Source organism: Rhinoraja longicauda, chromosome 4 (assembly GCF_053455715.1).
Source record: "Rhinoraja longicauda isolate Sanriku21f chromosome 4, sRhiLon1.1, whole genome shotgun sequence".
Taxonomy (NCBI): Eukaryota; Metazoa; Chordata; class Chondrichthyes; order Rajiformes; family Arhynchobatidae; genus Rhinoraja; species Rhinoraja longicauda.
The window spans coordinates 82813091-82832720 of NC_135956.1; the positions used below are offsets into that span (position 1 = coordinate 82813091).

A 19630-nucleotide genomic window follows, 5' to 3' on the forward strand; every position below is an offset into this window, starting at 1 on the left:
GCACATATGTTCTGTTCTGCTTTGTACCATATTAAACAATAATTTTGCATAATGGATACTGTAATGCAATTTCAGGGCACATGATATCCGAGACAAAGGTTTCCCTTCCAACAGCTTTATCCAAATGCGAACCTGGTACCTGTATGAGATGACTATCACAACATCAGAATTGTGCACAAAACCAGAATGCCTTTATGAATGCACAATTACATTAAGAAATTTGATGATCCCCATTAATGTTGTTGAAATCGTTAATCGCAGAGATGAGCATAAATTTCTGGAGCTGTGTGGAGACAGGATTCAGTGGGGGGTTTTTTGCTGCATTGGACAGATTGATAATCTATGATAAAGAAGGGAAGGCTGGGTATTAATTTTTAGTTTAGTTTATAAATACAACGTGGAAACAGGCCCTTCGGCCCACCGAGTCCGCGCCGACCAGCGATCCCCGCAAACTAACGCTATCCTACACGCACAAGAGACAACTTACAATTATACAAAGCAAATTAACCTATAAACTTGCACGTCTTTGGAGTGTGGGAGGAAACCAGAGATCACGGAGAAAGCCCACAGGGAGAACGTACAAAATCCATACATACAGCATCCTTAATCAGGATTGAACCCAAGTCTCTGGCGCTGTAAGACAGCAAATATATTGCTGTACCACCACGCCACCTTATTGCTGAAATCCAGCTCATATAGGAGCCTGTTCATCTTTCCCGTCAATAATTTCAGTTTAGCAATCGATGAAGATGAATAATGAACATGAATGATTTATTCGGATACATGATGTAAGAGGACTGCATACCTGGCACACTTCTGTTCGACCGGTGTGGGCAAGTTGGACCGAAGAGTCTGTTTCCTCACTGTATGACTCTATCTGTCAGCCAATTGTCATTTGTACGACTGGGCTCCCTACCATGCTCCCCCATTAGCTCCATCACAGGTGGAGGAAGACTGATGAATCTCAGTGGAAGTGGTTCCATGTAACATTGGGCGACTTGCTCAAGCATCTCTGAGCCTGAACGCTCTGAACCCACATGTGGACCAAGCCATCGTTTGTGCGAGACACCTCATTCTGCAAAAGGGAAGGAAATGTGTTAGAGAGTGTTATGCAATCCTTTTACATGATGTGGCTGTCACAATTGAATAGTTGTACAATTGAAACAACATAGTCATGGCATGAAATATAGCCGTGAGACTTGCATCAGTGCTAAGTACAAATGTGTGAGCTGATGCATCTAGTGTAAATGTCAGGTATAAATCTTGATTGACAAATATTGCTAATGGCTGAGTGATGGGAGTGGGATGAATGAAGCATTGTCTAAGTGCAGAAAATAACCCCATGCACTAGCACTATCCTACACACTAGGGACAATCTACAATTTACAGAAGCCAATTAGCGTTAAAAACCTGCACGCCTTTGCAGGGAGGGAGAAAGCAAGAGTACTCAAAAACTCACATGTTCAAAAAGTTCAAAAGTGATAGGAGCAGAATTAGGCCATTTGGCCCATCAAGTCTACTCCGCCATTCAATCATGGCTGATCTATCGCACCCTCTCAACCCCATTCTCCCGCCTTCTCCCCAAAGCCCCGGACACCCGTACTAATCAAGAATCTATCTCTGTTCACAGGGAGAACATGCAAACTCCATACAGATAGCACCCGTAGACAGGATGGAATCTGGGTCGTTGGTGCTGTAATGCACCAACTCTACCGCTGCGCCACTGTGCCGCTCCAACAGTATGAACAATGAATTCCCCAATGTTAGGTAGCTTCATAATGCTCCCCTTCTCCTTTATTCCCCCTTATAACCCCCCACCCCCTTCTTTATAACCTCCCCATCCCCATTTCCCCTGTGCCCGACCTGGATGCATCTATTTCTCCCCTTCTCCTTCCAACTACAACCTTACCTCTAGCTTCACAATTTGCAACTCTTCAATCCTTTTGTCTTACACTTCCTGTCTTTTCATCTCTGGCCTTTCTCCAAGCATCTGCCTATCAAATAACCCTCCTCATCTGTGTTGGTTTATTACATGCCAGCCTTTGTCCTGCCCACCCCCCCCCCCTCCTCAAACCTTCTCTCCCCCCCCTTTACAATTAGTCTAAAGAAGGGCCCCGACCCAAAATGTCCTATCCATGTTCTCCTGAGATGCTGCTGCCTATTCATGTTCTCCTGAGATGCTGCCTGACCTGTTGAGTTACTCCAGCACTCTGTGTCTTCCAAAGACGCAATCGAGTTGCTCCTGCCACAATCAAATTGCACTGGAAGAGTCAAGGCCATCTTCAAGAAGCAATGTTACCTTTAACTAATGGAAGGAAGGAACAATTTTGCACTTGCTTGGAACAGCGATCCAGTATAGACTGAGTTTGACCATTCCAGAATGACAATCAACAAAGTTAATCGCAAGAGTTAAAACAATATCATGTAAATTAGTGGATACTCCCTCTACATGTTCAGATCTATCTTGAATATGGCCCCTGATTCAAGCTGCTCAGTGACAAAGGTTAGGAAACAAACTGCAGATGCTGGTTTAAATCGAAGATAGACACAAAATGCTGGAGTAACACAGCAAGTCAGGGGAGAGAAGGAATGGGTGACGTTTTGGGTCGAGACCCTTCTTCAGAATGATGTCAGGGGAGGGGGCGGAACAAAGATAGAATGTAGTTGAGACAGGAAAACTAGTGGGAGAACTGGGAAGGGGAGGTGATAGAGAGGGAAAGCAGGGACTATCTGAAGTTAGAGAAGTCAATGTTCATACCGCTGGGGTGTAAACTCCCCCAAGCGAAATATGAGGTGCTGTTCCTCCAATTTTTGTTGGGAGGAGGCCCAGGACAGAAAGGTCAGATTGGGAATAGGAGGGGGAGGTGAAATGCTGAGGCACTGGGAGATCAGGTAGATTAAGACGGACTGAGTGGAGGTGTTCAGCGAAATGATCGCTGAGCCTGCGCCTAGTCTCGCTGATGTAGAGAAGTTGGCACCTGGAACAGCGGATACAGTAGATGAGGTTGGAGGAGGTGCAGATGAACCTCTGCATCACCTGGAAATACCATTTGGGTCCTTGGATGGAGTCGAGGGGGGAGGTAAATGGACAGGTGTTGCATCTTCTGCAGTTGCAGGGGAAAGTACCTGGGGAGGGAGTGGTTTGGGTGGGAAGGGACGAGTTGACCAGGGAGTTGCGGAGGGAACGGTCTCTGCGGAAAGCAGAAAGGGATGGAGATGGGAAGAAGTGTCCAGTAGTGGGATCCTGTTGGAGGTGGCGAATATTTTGGAGGATTTATGATGGGGTGGAAGGTGAGGACATGGGGGACTCTATCCTTGTTACAAATGGGGGATGGGGGAGCAAGAGCAGAGCTGCGGGATATCGAGGAGACCCTAGTGAGATCCTCATCTACAATGGAAGAGGGGAACCCCTCTTTCCTAAAGAATGAAGACATCTCGGATCCCCTGGTATGGAACACCTTATCCTGGGTGCAGATGCAGCGAAGACAGAGGAATTGGGAGTAGGGGATAGAGTTTTTACAGGAAACAGTGTAATCAAGATGGCTGTGGGAGTCAGTAGGTTTGTAGTAGATGTCGGTCAATAGTCTGTTTCCTGGGATGGAGACGGTGAAATCTAGAAACGGTAGGGAGATGTCGGAGATGGTCCAAGTAAATTTGAGAGCAGGCTGGAAATTAGTGATGAAGTTGATGAAGTCAGTGAGTTCTGCATGGGTGCACCAATGCAGTCGTCAATGTAGCGGAGGTAGAGCTCGGGGATAGGACCAGTGTACGCCTGGAACAGGGAAAGTTCGACTTATCCTAGAAAGAGGCAGGCATAGCTAGGGCCCATGCGGGTGCCCATAGCTATGGCTTGGATTTGGAGGAAGTGGGAAGAGTCGAAGGAGAAGTTGTTGAGGGTAAGGACCAGCTCTGCACGGTGGAGGAGAGTATTGGTAGATGGAAATTGGCTGGTTCTGCGGTCGAGGAAGAAACGGAGGGCTTTAAGACCCTTCTGGTGGGGGATGGAAGTGTAGAGTGACTGGGCATCCATAGTAAAGATGAGAGAGTGGGGTCCTGGAAAAAGGAAGTCATTGAGGAGGCAGAAAGCGTGAGGTGAGGTGTCTTGGACATCGGTAGGGAGGGATTGGACCAGGGGGGATAGGATGGAGCCGAGGTATGTGTAAATTAATTCGGTGGGACATGAACAGGCAGAAACAATGGGTCTGCCAGGACAGTTCTGTTTGTGGATTTTGGGGAGAAGATAAAATTGGGCCGTGTGGGGCTGGGGAACGATAAGGTTGGAGGCTTTAGAGAGCAGAGGGTCGGAAGTGAAACCAGTATTGTTGTTTGATATTAAGGCCTGGTGCTCGTCTGTGGGTCATGGTCCAAGGATGAGTAGGAGGAGGTGTCTGAGAGTTCTCCTCATATACTAGTTATCTTCACCTCGTACTCTCGCTCCTAATAAAGGCTCTCGACCTGAAGCATCAGAAGTTCCTTTACCTCCCTAGATATCGTTCAACCTGCTGCATTCCACCCGCAGTTTGTTTGTTACGCCAACATTTACTTCCCCTACCTTCTTGAATTGCCACAACCCATCTGGGAAAGATCCTTCCACCTTGCTCTTGGGAAGTGCGTACCAGGATTTATCCCAGCAACGTGTTCAGGGAACAATGGTATAATTCTAAGGTTGTATGGTATATGACTTAAATAGAAATCAACAGGCCATAGTGACCCCACGCACTTGAAACCTTTACACAGAGCCACACTAGAGTACAAATCATTGCAGGCCACTCTGCCCCTCTACCTGTTCTGTAATTTGGTAGATTCATGGTTAATCTGATTGTAAAAGTAAAGCTTACTCATGGAGTTTTTTTTTCACAGTGTGAAAAACTTAAGTACTAGATTTAAGGTGCGAGGGAAAACATTTAAGGGAGATTTTACACAGAGAATGATAGATGCCTGGTACACGCTGCATGGATGGTAATGAAAGCAGATATGATATCAATATTTTAAGAGGAATTTAGACTGCACAGAAAGGGAATTGATGGATGTTGACCATGTGTAGGCAGATGTGCAGTTTAAATTGATATCATGGCCATCACAGTGACCGTGTACTATTCTATGAAGGCTTTTATTTCACAAAATGCTGGAGTAACTCAGCAGGTCAGGCAGCATCTCAGGAGAGAAGGAATGGGTGACATTTCGGGTCAAGACCCTTCTTCAGTCTGAGCACACAGGAAGCAAAGAATAGGAATTAACGGGTCCTTTTAAGAATGCCAGGCAGTGACTAGTGGGGTGCCGCAAGGCTCGGTGCTGGGACCCCAGTTATTTACAAAATATATAAACGATTTAGACGAAGGAATTAAATGTAACATTTCCAAGATGGCAAATGACACAAAGCTGGGGGGGCAGTGTGAGCTGCGAGGAGGATGCTATGAGGCTGCAGGGTGACTTGGATAGGTTGGGTGAGTGGGAAGATCCATGACAGATGCAGTATAATGTGGATAAATGTGAGGCTATCCACTTTGGTGACAAGAACAAGAAGGCAGGTTATTATCTGAATGGTGTCAGATTAGGAAAAGGGGAGGTGCAACGAGACCTGGGTGTCCTTGTACGTCAGTCACTGAAAGTAAGCGTGCAGGTACAGCAGGTAGTGAAGAAAGTGGTCTTCATAGTGAGATAATTTGAGTACAGGAGCAAGGAGGTCCTACTGCAATTGTACATGGCCCTGGTGAGACCACACCTGGAGTATTGTGTGCAGTTTTGGTCTCCTAATTTGAGGAAGGACATTTTTGCTATTGAGGGAGTGCAACCTAGGTTCACCAGGTTAATTCCCGGGTTGGCGGGTCTGACATACGATGAAAGAATAGATCAACTGTGCTTATATTCGCTGGAATTTAGAAGGATGAGAAGGGATCTTATAGAAACCATATAAAATTCTTAAACGATTGGACAGGCTAGATGCAGGATAAATGTTCCCAATGTTGGGGCAGTCCAGAACTAGGGATCACAGTTTAAAAATAAGGGGTAGGCCATTTAGGACTGAGATGAGGAAAAACTTTTTCACCCAGAGAATTGTGACTCTGTGGAATTCTCTGCCACAGAAGGCAACGAAGGCCAATTAACTGGATATTTTCAAGAGAGAGTTAGACAATAGACAATAGACAATAGACAATAGACAATAGGTGCAGGAGGAGGCCATTCGGACCTTCGAGCCAGCACCGCCATTCAATGTGATCATGGCTGATCATTCTCAATCAGTACCCCGTCCCTGCCTTCTCCCCATACCCCCTGACTCCGCTATCCTTAAGAGCTCTATCTAGCTCACTCTTGACTGCATTCAGAGAATTGGCCTCCACTGCCTTCTGAGGCAGAGAATTCCACAGATGTAGCTCTTAGGGCTAATGGAATCATGGGATATGGGGAGAAAGCAGGAATGGGGTACTGATTTAGGATGATCATCCATGATCATATTGAATGGCGGTGCCGGCTCGAAGGGCCGAATGGCCTACTCCTGCACCTATTTTCTATGTTTCCATGTTTTTATTACAGCTACAGAAGTATCGTGGAGCTGATGCATAGCATGCAGCTTGCAAACACCAGCAGGATAATAGGAGATTAGCTGGTCAGATGATCTTAAAAATTGGTTCCAGTCACCAGTCACTGACCACCCTTGCATTCAGCAAAAAAAACCATGGAGCAGCAAATGTACCTTCAGTACAAAAGAAAGAGAAAAAGCTTTATTCCATTAACTGCAGGGACTCACTTTCATTCAATTATTTTTATGTTAAACTGGTACAGAAATGTTAACATTTTGGGGAACAGACTTGCCTTTACACAAAATGACTTCCACCAGCTGACAGGTTAAAGAAAAGTATTATCATAAAGTAAACAACCGAGGCATGCATTTAACTTCAGAGTAAAAGGTACAATGCAGCGCATTGGAACTCCCCTGTGCAGGTAGTTAGTTCTAAACAATTGAATAAAAGGTGTAATTTACTCTGTCATTTCAATGGCTCTTTTTTCTTCTTTGGCACATATTCTTAGAAACATAGAAACATAGAAAATAGGTGCAGGAGGAGGCCATTCGACCCTTCGGCCCTTCGAGCCAGCACCGCCATTCATTGTGATCATGGCTGATAGTCCCCAATCAATACCCCGCGCCTGCCATACCCCTTGATCCCACTAGCCCCTAGAGCTCTATCTAACTCTCTTTTAAATCCATCCAGTGATTTGGCTTCCACTGCCCTCTGTGGCAGAGAATTCCACAAATTCACAACTCTCTAGGTGAAAAAGTTTTTTCTCACCTCAGTTTTAAATGGCCTCCCCTTTATTTTAAGACTGTGGCCCCTGGTTCTGGACTTGCCCAACATTGGGGCCATTTTTCCCGCATCTAGCTTGTCCAGTCCTTTTATAATTTTATATGTTTCTATAAGATCCCCTCTCATCCTTCTAAACTCCAGTGAATACAAGCCTTATAAGCCAGTGGACTACTGCTCTATTTTGAGACTGTGAACAGAATTTATCTACTGAGGCAATTTGGTCTTCCTCACAGTCACTTCCCTGCATTTGGTTTGTTTGAGATTATACGTCCCGGCAAAGATTGATCAAACCCATGTAAAAAAAGGGTTAGATTGAAGAACAGTTTTGTCATGGAAATGGAGAGAGATCAAGAGATATCAATGGTAATTTTTAAAAAAAATCTTCAATGCATAAAAATGTTGTGTCAGAGTAATTGGTAATAACCTCCAAACTCTTAAACGTTCCTACAAAAGCTGTGTTGGTGTTACCCTCACCACAGACCTCTGTCTCCCTCCTGTCTCCCTCGGTGCTGGCTCGAAGGGCCGAATGGCCTCCTCCTGCACCTATTGTCTATTGTCTATTGAAATATTGCCTTTATAAAGCTTGTCAGGTTAAATGGGCCTCATTTTCCCCAATTTTTGCCCTGAACCCAATTCAAGGCTTCAACCTACGTGTGGCTGTTTAAAATGTACAAAATCATGGCTAGATCTTACATAACCCCAGAGCTCTCTGAGTTCATTCTCGTCCCTTGCCAGGCCACCAAGTCACAAGAGTCTTTCTCTTTCTCCATCACATGTTACTGGGCCTATCTCTGAATCTCTTTAGTGCAAGAATCTCAGGGGCCTTCAGGCAATTGGCTCATTATCACTCTCATACAGAGGAAAATAATGATTGCGGCCCTGAAGCAAAATATAGGCCGGATATAAAAAAACGGAGAAAAAAAACGAGCATACACAGCAAATCCAGAAGCATCAGAGGAGAGAGAACGTGAATTAACATTTCAGCTTGATGAAGTTTTGTCTGAAAAATCTTTCGGGCGATAAGTGTGGCGCAGCGGTAAAGTTGCTGCCTTACAGCGCTTGCAGCACCAGAGACCCGGGTTCAGTCCCGACTATGGTGCTGCCTGTACGGAGTTTGTACGTTCTCCCTGTGACCGCGTGGGTTTTCTCCAAGATCTTCAGTTTCCCCCCCACATTCCAAAGATGTACAGGTATGTAGGTTAATTGGCTTGCTGTATGTGTAAATTGACCCTAGTGTGTGTACAATAGACAATAGACAATAGACAATAGGTGCAGGAGTAGGCCATTCAGCCCTTCGAGCCAGCACCGCCATTCAATGCGATCATGGCTGATCACTCTCAATCAGTACCCCGTTCCTGCCTTCTCCCCATACCCCCTCACTCCGCTATCCTTAAGAGCTCTATCCAGCTCTCTCTTGAAAGCATCCAACGAACTGGCCTCCACTGCCTTCTGAGGCAGAGAATTCCACACCTTCACCACCCTCTGACTGAAAAAGTTCTTCCTCATCTCCGTTCTAAATGGCCTACCCCTTATTCTCAAACTGTGGCCCCTTGTTCTGGACTCCCCCAACATTGGGAACATGTTATCTGCCTCTAATGTGTCCAATCCCCTAATTATCTTATATATTTCAATAAGATCCCCCCTCATCCTTCTAAATTCCAGTGTATACAAGCCCAATCGCTCCAGCCTTTCAACATACGACAGTCCCGCCATTCCGGGAATTAACCTAGTACGATAGTGTTAATGTGCAGGGATCGCTGGTCGATGCGGACTCGGTGAGCCGAGGGGCCTGTTTCTGCGCTGTCTCTCTAAACTAAACTAAGACACAGTTATGTAGCTACTGGAGCCACTGCCTCACCATTCCAGTCCTTACTTATGCCATTGTCTGTGTGGAGTTTTGCGCATTCTCGCGGTGACTGCAGGTTTTCCCCTAGTGCCCCAAGTTCCTCCCGCATCCCATGGTCGTGAGATGTGGTAGGTTACTTAACCACTTTGAATTGCTGCTAATGCATGGATGAGCAATAGAATCTGTGGACACAGTGAGCGGCATAATGGCGTTGTGGTAGAGCTGCAGCCTTACAGGGCCAGAGACCTGGGTTCAATCCTGACTAACGGAGTTTGTACATTCTCCCTGCGACCATGTGGTTTTTGCTCCGGGTGCTCTGGTTTCCTCCCACACTCCAAAGACGTGCAGGTTGGTAGGTTAATAGGCTTTGGTACAATTGTAAATTGTCCTCGGTGTGTCGGATAGTGCTCGTGTACGAGGTGATCGCCGGTCAAGCCGGTGGGCCTGTTTCCGCGCTGTATCTCTAAAGTCTAAAGACAGATGAGAATGTGAGAAGAATAAAAAGTGGGGTTAGTGTAAACAGGCGGATGATACATCAGCACAGACTCGGAGTCCTGTTACCATGTTGTAGCTCTATACGACCCAATGACACTAAAATGTAGAGGATTTGATGCCTTTGCAGGGAAAGGCTAGAGATGGCACTTGGCTGTGTGATACTTAACCAAATTGAGCCTGCCATGTCACATCACAAAACCTCTGTACAGATATTCTGTTCAAATCAGCCATCTACTGAGGCAGTAATTGTTGCTCGTTCAGCTTGCACCTCGATTGTTGCTAAAAAGCTGTGGCACATGATTTACTGTGAGCTCTTCAGCAAGCTTTCATTTGAATCAGGTGCTTTATCATCCCAACCACAGTAATGGAAATTATCTCTATCCCTGCACACTCATGCCACTGTAAACTAGGCCCTCAGGCTGTTCAGCTAAGGGCAGTCTCTATGTAAATCTGGAAGTGAAACAGATAATGTTTGTTGAAGTTGCCACGGATCGTGGATTGTTCTAAGAACTCAATGTGTTCACCAATGACCCTTCGGGAAGGAAGGCTACCAAGTCTATGGATAGACTGTGGATAGGAAAGGTTTAGGTTTAGAGGGATATGGACTAAAGGCAGGCAGGTGGGTATGACTAGTATGGATGGGGCATGTTGGCCGGCATGGACAGCTTGGGCTGAAAGTCCTGTTTCCACGCTACATGACTCTATGACTCTATCAATTCTATTTATGACACCAGTATGAAACTGATGTGGTTCATTCTTGCTTCTCTTTCAATAGGTTATGCAGGAATGCCAGAGCCTTTCCAAAGCAGCATGACCGGACTTGGGGAAGAAGATATAGGAGGCTGAAAACCATAACACCCAGGTTCAGGAACAGCTTATTTCCTGGAGCCATCAGGCTACGATACAGAACAAGCTCCAAATATTAGCTCTGAACTACACAGACTTGGGGGCATTGGCTCTGTCTTTTTTGCACTATTATTATTTGTTTGTTTTTATGTGTATGTATGTGTGTGCATGTTTTTTACGCTGGTCGATGAGGAAAGGGCCTGTTTCCGCACTGTATCTGTATACCGAACTAAACAATTTAAGCTTCCTCCCATGCTTTTTCCCGCCACTAACGCACTCCAGGGGCAGTAACTAGTCAAAAGTATTATGACTTCAAGGAATTCATATATCAAGGCGAAAATGGGAAACGGATTTGAATATTAATATTGATGGAACAAATTGGTCAAAACTATGCCTTGGCAGTATGAAAAATACAATAAATGTTCGGTTTAGATTAGTACAATATAACTTTCTGCATCAATTATATATCACACCACAAAAATTAAAGAGAATAAATTCAAGTTTATCTGACCAATGTTTTCGGTGCAATCAAGAAATTGGCACTTTTTTCATTCTACTTGGTCAAAAATACAACCTTTTTGGACAAACTTAAGAAGTTTTCTAGAACAGATTATCGGAATACAACTTCCATACAACCCAAGATTTTTGTTGAACGAATAAGACCACAACTTAAAATGAATAAATATCAGAAAGAATTTATAAAAATTGCATTAGCAATAGCCAAAAAAACTATCGCAGTTACTTGGAAATCAGATTCCTATTTAAGTATGGACCTTTGGAATAATGAAATTTCTAATTGTATCCCACTTGAAAAAATTACTTATAATTTAAGGAACAAATATGATACTTTTTTAAATATTTGGCGTCCTTATTTACAAAAGATGGGCCTATATATATAGAAGAATTGTTCATATTCTCAATGGTCCTTTTGGGAGAGATGTACATATATATACAGTTTATTCTGTTTGGAATTCCATGGGGCGTGTGCAGGACCCCCAACACCCAGGCAGTCTTTAATCTTTCTTTCTTTTCTTCTTTTTTCTTATTTGGGGTTAGTATAAGGGGGGGGGGGGGGGGGGGAGGAAGGGTGGGAGGGCTTGTTTTCTAAAAAGTTCTGTAAACATTTTTTTTAAAAAATAAATAGAAAAAAAGTATTATGCCACCTCTAACACATTCTATGTGGGTAATGAGGGCCCCAGAGAAAACAGCCACAGGAGCGATTCATGACGTCAGTACTGGCAGGAGGAAATTCAATGCTTCAGCTTGGTCAGCAACATGGACTGATACAATTTCCCTCCAATAAGGAATGCTTACAGGACAAGTTGCGCCATAAAATAATCAATAAATACTTTTTCCCTTGACACTGTGGTATCACTGGTGTCACAAACAGAGTTGCCCATGCCATACAAAATCTCTTCACAATAAATCACATTGCATATTTGCATATGACACCAATAGGACAAAAGGACATTGAATTATTCCACATTGCATTCTGGGAATATATTGCATTTAGTGCATAAATTGATGGAAGTGGGTTTTTGTGATATTTCCATTGGCTGTTTGTGAGTTCAAACAGTATCGACCACCACAGTTGTACCAAACAGACCAACTCGGACAACAATTAGAGGCTGGGACCTTGCAGGCCTTTTAAACTGTTTAAAATCAATTCATGGAAAACAGTCCTGAGCTTCCAATGAAAATTGGTCTTTGACAGCTAGTTAGACAATAGACAATAGACAATAGACAATAGGTGCAGGAGTAGGCCATTCAGCCCTTCGAGCCAGCACCGCCATTCAATGTGATCATGGCTGATCATGCGATCATGGCTGATCAATGCGATCATGGCTGATCATGCGATCATGGCTGATCAATGCGATCATGGCTGATCAATGCGATCATGGCTGATCAATGCGATCATGGCTGATCACATAGTGTAAGGTATTCATCATCGCTCTTTTAAGTGAATGCATTTTTTTCTAACAGTTTCATAAGTTCTTGTCAAGGTTGAAAGATAAAAGCGAAGGCATGTATGAATGTTAAAGGCAGAAGCAAATATCATTAAGCCACTCAGGATTGTCTGAATAAGGGTCTCGACCCGAAACATCACCCAACTCTTCTCTCCAGAGATGCCGCCTGTCCCGCTGAGTTACTACAGGAGTTTGTGTCTAATCTTCGGTGTTAACCAGAATCTGCAGTTCTTTCCTACCCATTCGTCCCTCAATTGGATTGTGGCTAATTTGTATCTTAGCTCAACTTACACACAAACACACCCTCTTAGTTCCATACCCCATGCTGGCAAACTGCACACGGACTTAGATTGTTAGCTCAGAATCAAATAGTGCATAAAGCTTTAAGAATGAGGAAGCCATCCTGTTATGTTTAGCTTGAATGGACAGCAACGGAGGGGAAATAATTCATGGAAGTGTGAATTTTTAAGGTATGCCTAAGCAGGTGATCGTATAATTAGAGGAAGATCTCATTCACCCATGCTGATATGTCAGGGGGATGGTCAGATAGTGAAAAATCAATTCTGGGGTCAAGATTAATGATAGAAATGTAAAGTTCTGAATCATAAAAATATGTACAAACATATTAAGATAATACAATAATTCAAGATGATGCTGTAGTCAGGCGATGCTTTGCATGCTAGTCCCAGGAGAGGATCTGCTATCATACATGACAATCACTCCACTCGTTCCTCTGTCCCTCTCTTCCCCTCCCCCTTCCCAGTTCTCCCTCTACCTTCCTGTCTCCACCCATATCCTTCCTTTGTTCCACCCCACTGACATCAGTCTGAAGAAGGGTCTCGACCCGAAACGTCACCCATTCCTTCTCTCCTGAGATGCTGCCTGACCTGCTGAGTTACTCCAGCATTTTGTGAATATACTCTACTCTTTTAAATCTCTATTTCAACAGCAGCACTTCTTACGCGAATTATGCTCTTCTTAATCTTCTCTACCCTTTATCCTTCATCTGCGGACGGTTTGATGGTAATCATGTATGGTCTTTTCATTGACTGGGTAGCACGTAACATAAAGCTTTTCACTGTACCGCAGAACACGTAACAATCATAAACTGAACTGAACTACTGGCAGACAGGTGAAAGTCATGTAGGAAAATAACTGCAGATGCTGGTACAAATCGAAGGTATCACAAAATGCTGGAGTAACTCAGCGGGTCAGGCAGCAGTTCAGGAGAGAAGGAATGGGTGACGTTTTGGGTCGAGACCCTTCTTCAGACTGATGTCAGGGGAGGGGGTGGGACAAAGAAAGGATGTAGTTGGAGATAGGAAGAATGTGGGAGAACTGGGAAGGGGGACGGGAAAGAGAGGGACAGAGGAGCTATCTGAAGTTAGAGAAGTCAATGTTCATACCGCTGGGCTGTAAGCTGCCCAAGCGAAATATGAGGTGCTGTTCCTCCAATTTGCGGTGGGCCTCACTATGGCACTGGAGGAGGCCCATGACAGAAAGGTCGGACTGGGAGTGGGAGGGGGAGTTGAAGTGCTCAGCCACCGGGAGATCAGGTTGGTTAAGGCTGACTGAGGGAAGGTGTTGAGCGAAACGATCGCCGAGCCTGCGCTTGGTCTCGCCGATGTAGAGAAGTTGACATCTGGAACAGCGGATACAATAGATGAGGTTGGAGGAGGTGCAGGTGAACTTCTGCCTCACCTGGAAAGACTGTTTGGGTCCTTGGATGGAGTCGAGGGGGGAGGTAAAGGGACAGGTGTTGCATCTCCTGCGGTTGCAGGGGAAGTGCCTGGGAAGGGGGAGTGGTTTGGGTGGGAAGGGACGAGTGGACCAGGGAGTTACGGAGGGAATGGTCTCTGCGGAACGCAGAAAGGGGAGGAGATGGGAAGATGTGGCCAGTGGTGGAATAGTTATTCGTGTCTGCTGACAAATCCTTGAACAAGGCCCAGTCTGCTGACTCGAAGCAGTCCAATACTCATTCTTCTCTCTCCTCCGAACCAGTTCCTCATAGCCTTCCTCACCGGTTCCACTCTCATCAGTCTCTGTACGCTGAAAGAAGCACAGCCAGGTTGCAGATTTCCCAAAGTGCAGGCGAGGGATGGAGCAGTAGGCTGATGGTGGTATTGCAATGGTCGAGTGTGTTGTATTGAACACTAGTATTGAAGGTGACATGGTACTTAGGCAGTGATTTCTTCAAGTTAGCCAGGTTGAAATCCCCAGCGATGATGAGGAAGGCAGAAGGGAATGCCATTTTCTGCCTGTTGATCCTGGTGCCTTATTCCTTAAATGGTAGCTTGCCATCATGGCTGCGATAGGATGTAGACCACAGTCTGGATGAAGATGGGGACCTCTCGCAGTCTCGAGAACAGTCGGCACTTAACTTCTAGATGTGCCAGGTTGGGCGAGCAGAAATGGTACAAGACCCCACACCTGAGCACCACAACGAGTTTGATTAATACAGGTGTCAAGGGTTATGGGGAGAAGGCTGGAGAATGGGGTTAAGAGGGAGAGATAGATCAGCCATGATTGAATGGCGGAGTAGACTTGATGGGCCGAATGGCCTAATTCTGCTCCTATCACTTATGAACTTATGAAATTTATCGTGAAGCAGACACCGTCTGGTCCTGCTGTGGATGGGAAAACATTTGGGCTGGTGCATTGGCGATGAGCTATGTCTCTATGAAACAGAGTACACAGCAGTCTGTCATATCCCACTGGCGTTTCCAGGTCTTCTACCTTGTTCTCCAAAGATTATACATAAGACTCCGCACAATGGTTTGCCACCAAAGGACCACCCTTCTGCCCACCAACTGAAGGATGTTAGGGATGGTCAAGGGTGACATGTCTTACCAGTGGCCTTCCATGCAACCATCTTTTCTAGCACAATGGTGGCATCCATGTTGCTTCCAGCTGTTATGCTCGAACCGAGGGAGGGGGTTGTTGGTGGTCGGGTCCACCTAATCCGTATGGCGATCATAATATCACCAGTGCTTTTAAATGACTTAAACACTCATTCTTTACGGCTGTGGTTCCAGCTGAAGATTTTGGCTTTAAATGGTAAAAATAAGAGTAGACACATCAATAGATTTAGATTTTGAGATTTAAAGATACAGCGCGGAAACAGGCCCTTCGGCCCACCGGGTCCGCGCCGCCCAGCGATCCCCGCACATTAATACTATCCTACACACACTTGGGACAATTTTTACATTTACCCAGCCAATTAACCTACATATCTGTACGTCTTTGGAGTGTGAGAGGAAACCGAAGATCTCGGAGAAAACCCACGCAGGTCACGGGGAGAACGTACAAACTCCGTCCAGACGGCGCCCGTAGTCAGGATCGAACCTGAGTCTCCGGCGCTGCATTCGCTGTAAGGCAGCAACTCTACCGCTGCGCCACCGTGCCGCCAATAGGAGTTAAACTCGAATGGTAAATTGCTGATTTAGGATTAGATTGATAGATAAACGGTTGAAAAAAGTTCAGTCGTTAGAGAGGTGGGACTGGATCAGTTATTGGTGGATTGATAAAATGAAGAATTGGCCACAGGTCTAATGTTTAATAAAGGAGATTGGTGCAGAGATAAGGTTAAGAGTTGATTGTAGGAATGGCACGGTAGGTGTTGGCCAATGGTGTCAGAATATGTCGTCTGTTGGTGGGGTGGTGAGTTAGCATGTTGTTGGGGTTGGGAGCAGGAGTATTCAGATACAATCAATGGTCAGGGACAGTTAGGCCAGTGGTTCGGGAGGATTGGGAATAATTGGGGGAATTAAGTGTTTAGATTAGTTTGTTGTCACATGTACTGAAGTACAGTGAAAAGATTTTTTTTTGTTGCATGCTATCCAATCAGCAGAAAGACTATAAATGATTATAATTGAGCTTTAGTCAATAGACAATAGACAATAGGTGCAGGAGTAGGCCATTCGGCCCTTCGAGTCAGCACCGCCATTCAATGTGATCATGGCTGATCATTCTCAATCAGTACCCCGTTCCTGCCTTCTCCCCATACCCCCTGACTCCGCTATCCTTAAGAGCTCTATCTAGCTCTCTCTTGAAATCATTCAGAGAATTGGCCTCCTCTGCCTTCTGAGGCAGAGAATTCCACAGATTCACAACTCTCTGACTGAAAAAGTTTTTCCTCATCTCCGTTCTAAATGGCCTGCCCCTTATTCTTAAACTGTGGCCCCTTGTTCTGGACTCCCCCAACATTGGGAACATGTTTCCTGCCTCTAACGTGTCCAACCCCTTAATAATCTTATACGTTTCGATAAGATCCCCTCTCATCCTTCTAAATTCCAGTGTATACAAGCCTAGTCGCTCCAGTCTTTCAACATACGACAGTCCCGCCATTCCGGGAATTAACCTAGTAAACCTACGCTGCATTCCCTCAATAGCAAGAATATCCACAGTGTACAGATAGAGGGTAAAATGAATATTATTTAGTGCAAGAAAAGTCCAGTAAAGACTGATTAAAGGTAGTCTGAGGGTCTCTGACGATGTGGATGGTAGATCAGGACCACTCTCTAGCTGCTCTCTTTCACACTTCTGTGCCTGAGGGCAGTGACCGGGGTGAGACTGGTCCTTGATTGTGCTGATGGCCCTGCTGAGGCAGCATGAAGTGTAGAAGGAGTTAATGGAGCAGAGGTTGGTTTGCGTGATGCTAGTCTGCTCAAAATTTTTAAACAAATGGAGCACAAAATGTTCATGCATTTCTATATTTAATAGTAGTCTTGCCAGTCCATTGACTTTATGTCAACGTGGTCAATTGACTGTTAATACATTAATGTCCAAAGACGCTCAGGTTTGTAGGTTAATTGGCTTGGTATAAATGTAAAACTGTCCTTCATGCGTGTAGGATGGTGTTAATGTGTGTGTAGGATGGTGTTAATGTGCGTGTAGGATAGTGTTAATGTGCGTGTAGGATGGTGTTAATGTGCGTGTGGGATAGTGTTAATGTGCGTGTGGGATAGTGCTAATGTGCGTGTAGGATAGTGTTAATGTGCATGTAGGATAGTGTTAATGTGCGTGTAAGATCGTGTTATGTGCATGTAGGATGGTGTTAATGTGCGTGTAGGATAGTGTTAATGTGCGTGTGGGATAGTGTTAATGTGCGTGTGGGATAGTGTTAATGTGCGTGTGGGATAGTGTTAATGTGCGTGTGGGATAGTGTTAATGTGCGTGTGGGATAGTCTTAATCTGCGTGTAGGATGGCGTTAATGTGCGTGTAGGATGGCGTTAATGTGCGTGTAGGATAGTGTTAATGTGCGTGTAGGATAGTGTTAATGTGCAAGGATCGTTGGTCGACGCGTACTCAGTGAGCTTCACGAAGGGCCTGATTCCACGCTGTATCTCTAAACTAAACTAAACATTACTTGAGCAAAAGTTGGCAAGGAGTTTATACAAATTCTAGTGCATCAGTGTGCAATGACAGGGGGGCCTTGAATGGTGACCCTTCCCCGTGGAGCCTTTGCAGTGGCTCCGAGTGTCACTCGATGCACAATCGTGGACCCGAGATTGCACAGGTCTGCAGCATTCAGCAGTCAACAGCTCCTTGCTCTGAAGGACTGGTGGGTTTTGGTGGAACAGTGGGTGTGGACAAGCTTCCCGGAGCAGTCGATCTGTCTCAGTGTGGTTCCTTGGGGACGGTCCATTGTGCAGCGTCTTGTGTTGTGCAATTGTTTGGGATGTACCAGAAGCCAAGTAAGATCTCAGTACTTCATTGAAAGTTCTGGGGATGAGGCTTTCTACCAAATAACCTTGACCGTCTGCTCAAAGAACCATCCAACAGGACCTGCAGGCTCCAGAGGACATTCCTTGCACATCACAGTCTGATTGACTTATGGTCAAGGGTGTTCTTCTGTGCAAATATTTCCCATGAGTGACAGGCAGTGCAGTATGATCAAAGCAAATAGAACATTCAACAACAACATCTTTATCTATTTTGTCACAAAATGTTGGAGTAACTCAGCAGGTCAGGCAGCATCTCAGGAGAGAAGGAATGGGTGACGTTTCGGGTCGAGACCCTTCTTCAGACTGATGAAGGGTCTCGACCCGAAACGTCACCCATTCCTTCTCTCCTGAGATGCTGCCTGACCTGCTGAGTTACTCCAGCATTTTGTGAATAAATACCTTCGATTTGTACCAGCATCTGCAGTTATTTTCTTATCTATTTTGTCAGTGCTTTATGTTAGAAGTGGTAGATCTTCAGCCACTTTACCCATAGAGAGTGTGGCGCTGGCATTTCACAATGTACACAACATCCATGGTAGTGGCCATCTTGCTCTTGGCGTGCTCCGTGAAGATGACCGCATCCCTGATCGCATTCTCCACGGAAGCCTCCTCGTAGATCAGACATGAGACCCACTTGACCCTGCCACGCCGAGCCACGCAGTGGGTGGCTGGCTTGGTGATGCCCTGGAGGTTATCGTAAAGCGCTACCCGGTGCCAATTGGCTCCGCCTTTGCCCAGTCTTTTACCTCCTTTCCCTCTGCCAGACATGATGCTGCTTCACTCCAGTCACTGTTCAACACTGTAAGTGTATTACTTAAACTGGCACGAGCGGCACAGCAGTAGAGTTGCTGCCTTACAATGCTTACATCGCCAGAGACCCAGGTTCGATCCTGACTACGGGTGCTGCCTGTACGGAGTTTGCACGTTCTCCCCGTGACCGCGTGGGTTTTCCCCGAGATCTGCGGTTTCCTCCTACGCTCCAAACGCATACATGTTTGTAGGTTAATTGGCTTGGTATCAATGCAAATTGTCCCGAGCGTGTGTAGGATAGAGTTAATGTGTGGGGACCGCTGGTCGGTGTGGAATCGGTGCGCCGAAGGGCCTGTTTCCGCGCTGTATCCCTGAACCATACTAAATGAAGTAGCTGGGTTAGTTTCCCAGCGCCAGTTTCCATGAGTCAGAGATCCACTAAGGCATGTCCCTTTTGCGTAATGCTGAGACAAACCTGTACCACCACGGCAAAGGCTGCTGATGATGAGGGTCGCACATGAGTGGGAATTAATCTCTGGTAGCTGTCAGTCACGTGTTGCACATCACTTGCACATGTCCTGGATGCTCCATGCATTATTGTCGATGCGCAGTATCCATGCCCTGGGTGTGCAGCCCACTGGCATAGTGAATACTAAGACCACAATGTGGGACATTGCACGTCCTACTGCTTTACAATA

The 19630-nt window shown here is 45.5% G+C and overlaps 1 protein-coding gene across 1 annotated transcript; it reads right to left on the reverse strand.

Annotated features, from left to right (window-relative positions):
- Positions 1–18665: 18665 nt before the first annotated feature.
- LOC144593224 (histone H4 type VIII-like) lies at positions 18666–18950 on the reverse strand. Its single transcript, XM_078398726.1, has one exon. It carries the CDS (start codon positions 18948–18950, stop codon positions 18666–18668), a length of 285 nt encoding a protein of 94 aa, XP_078254852.1.
- Positions 18951–19630: the final 680 nt, after the last annotated feature.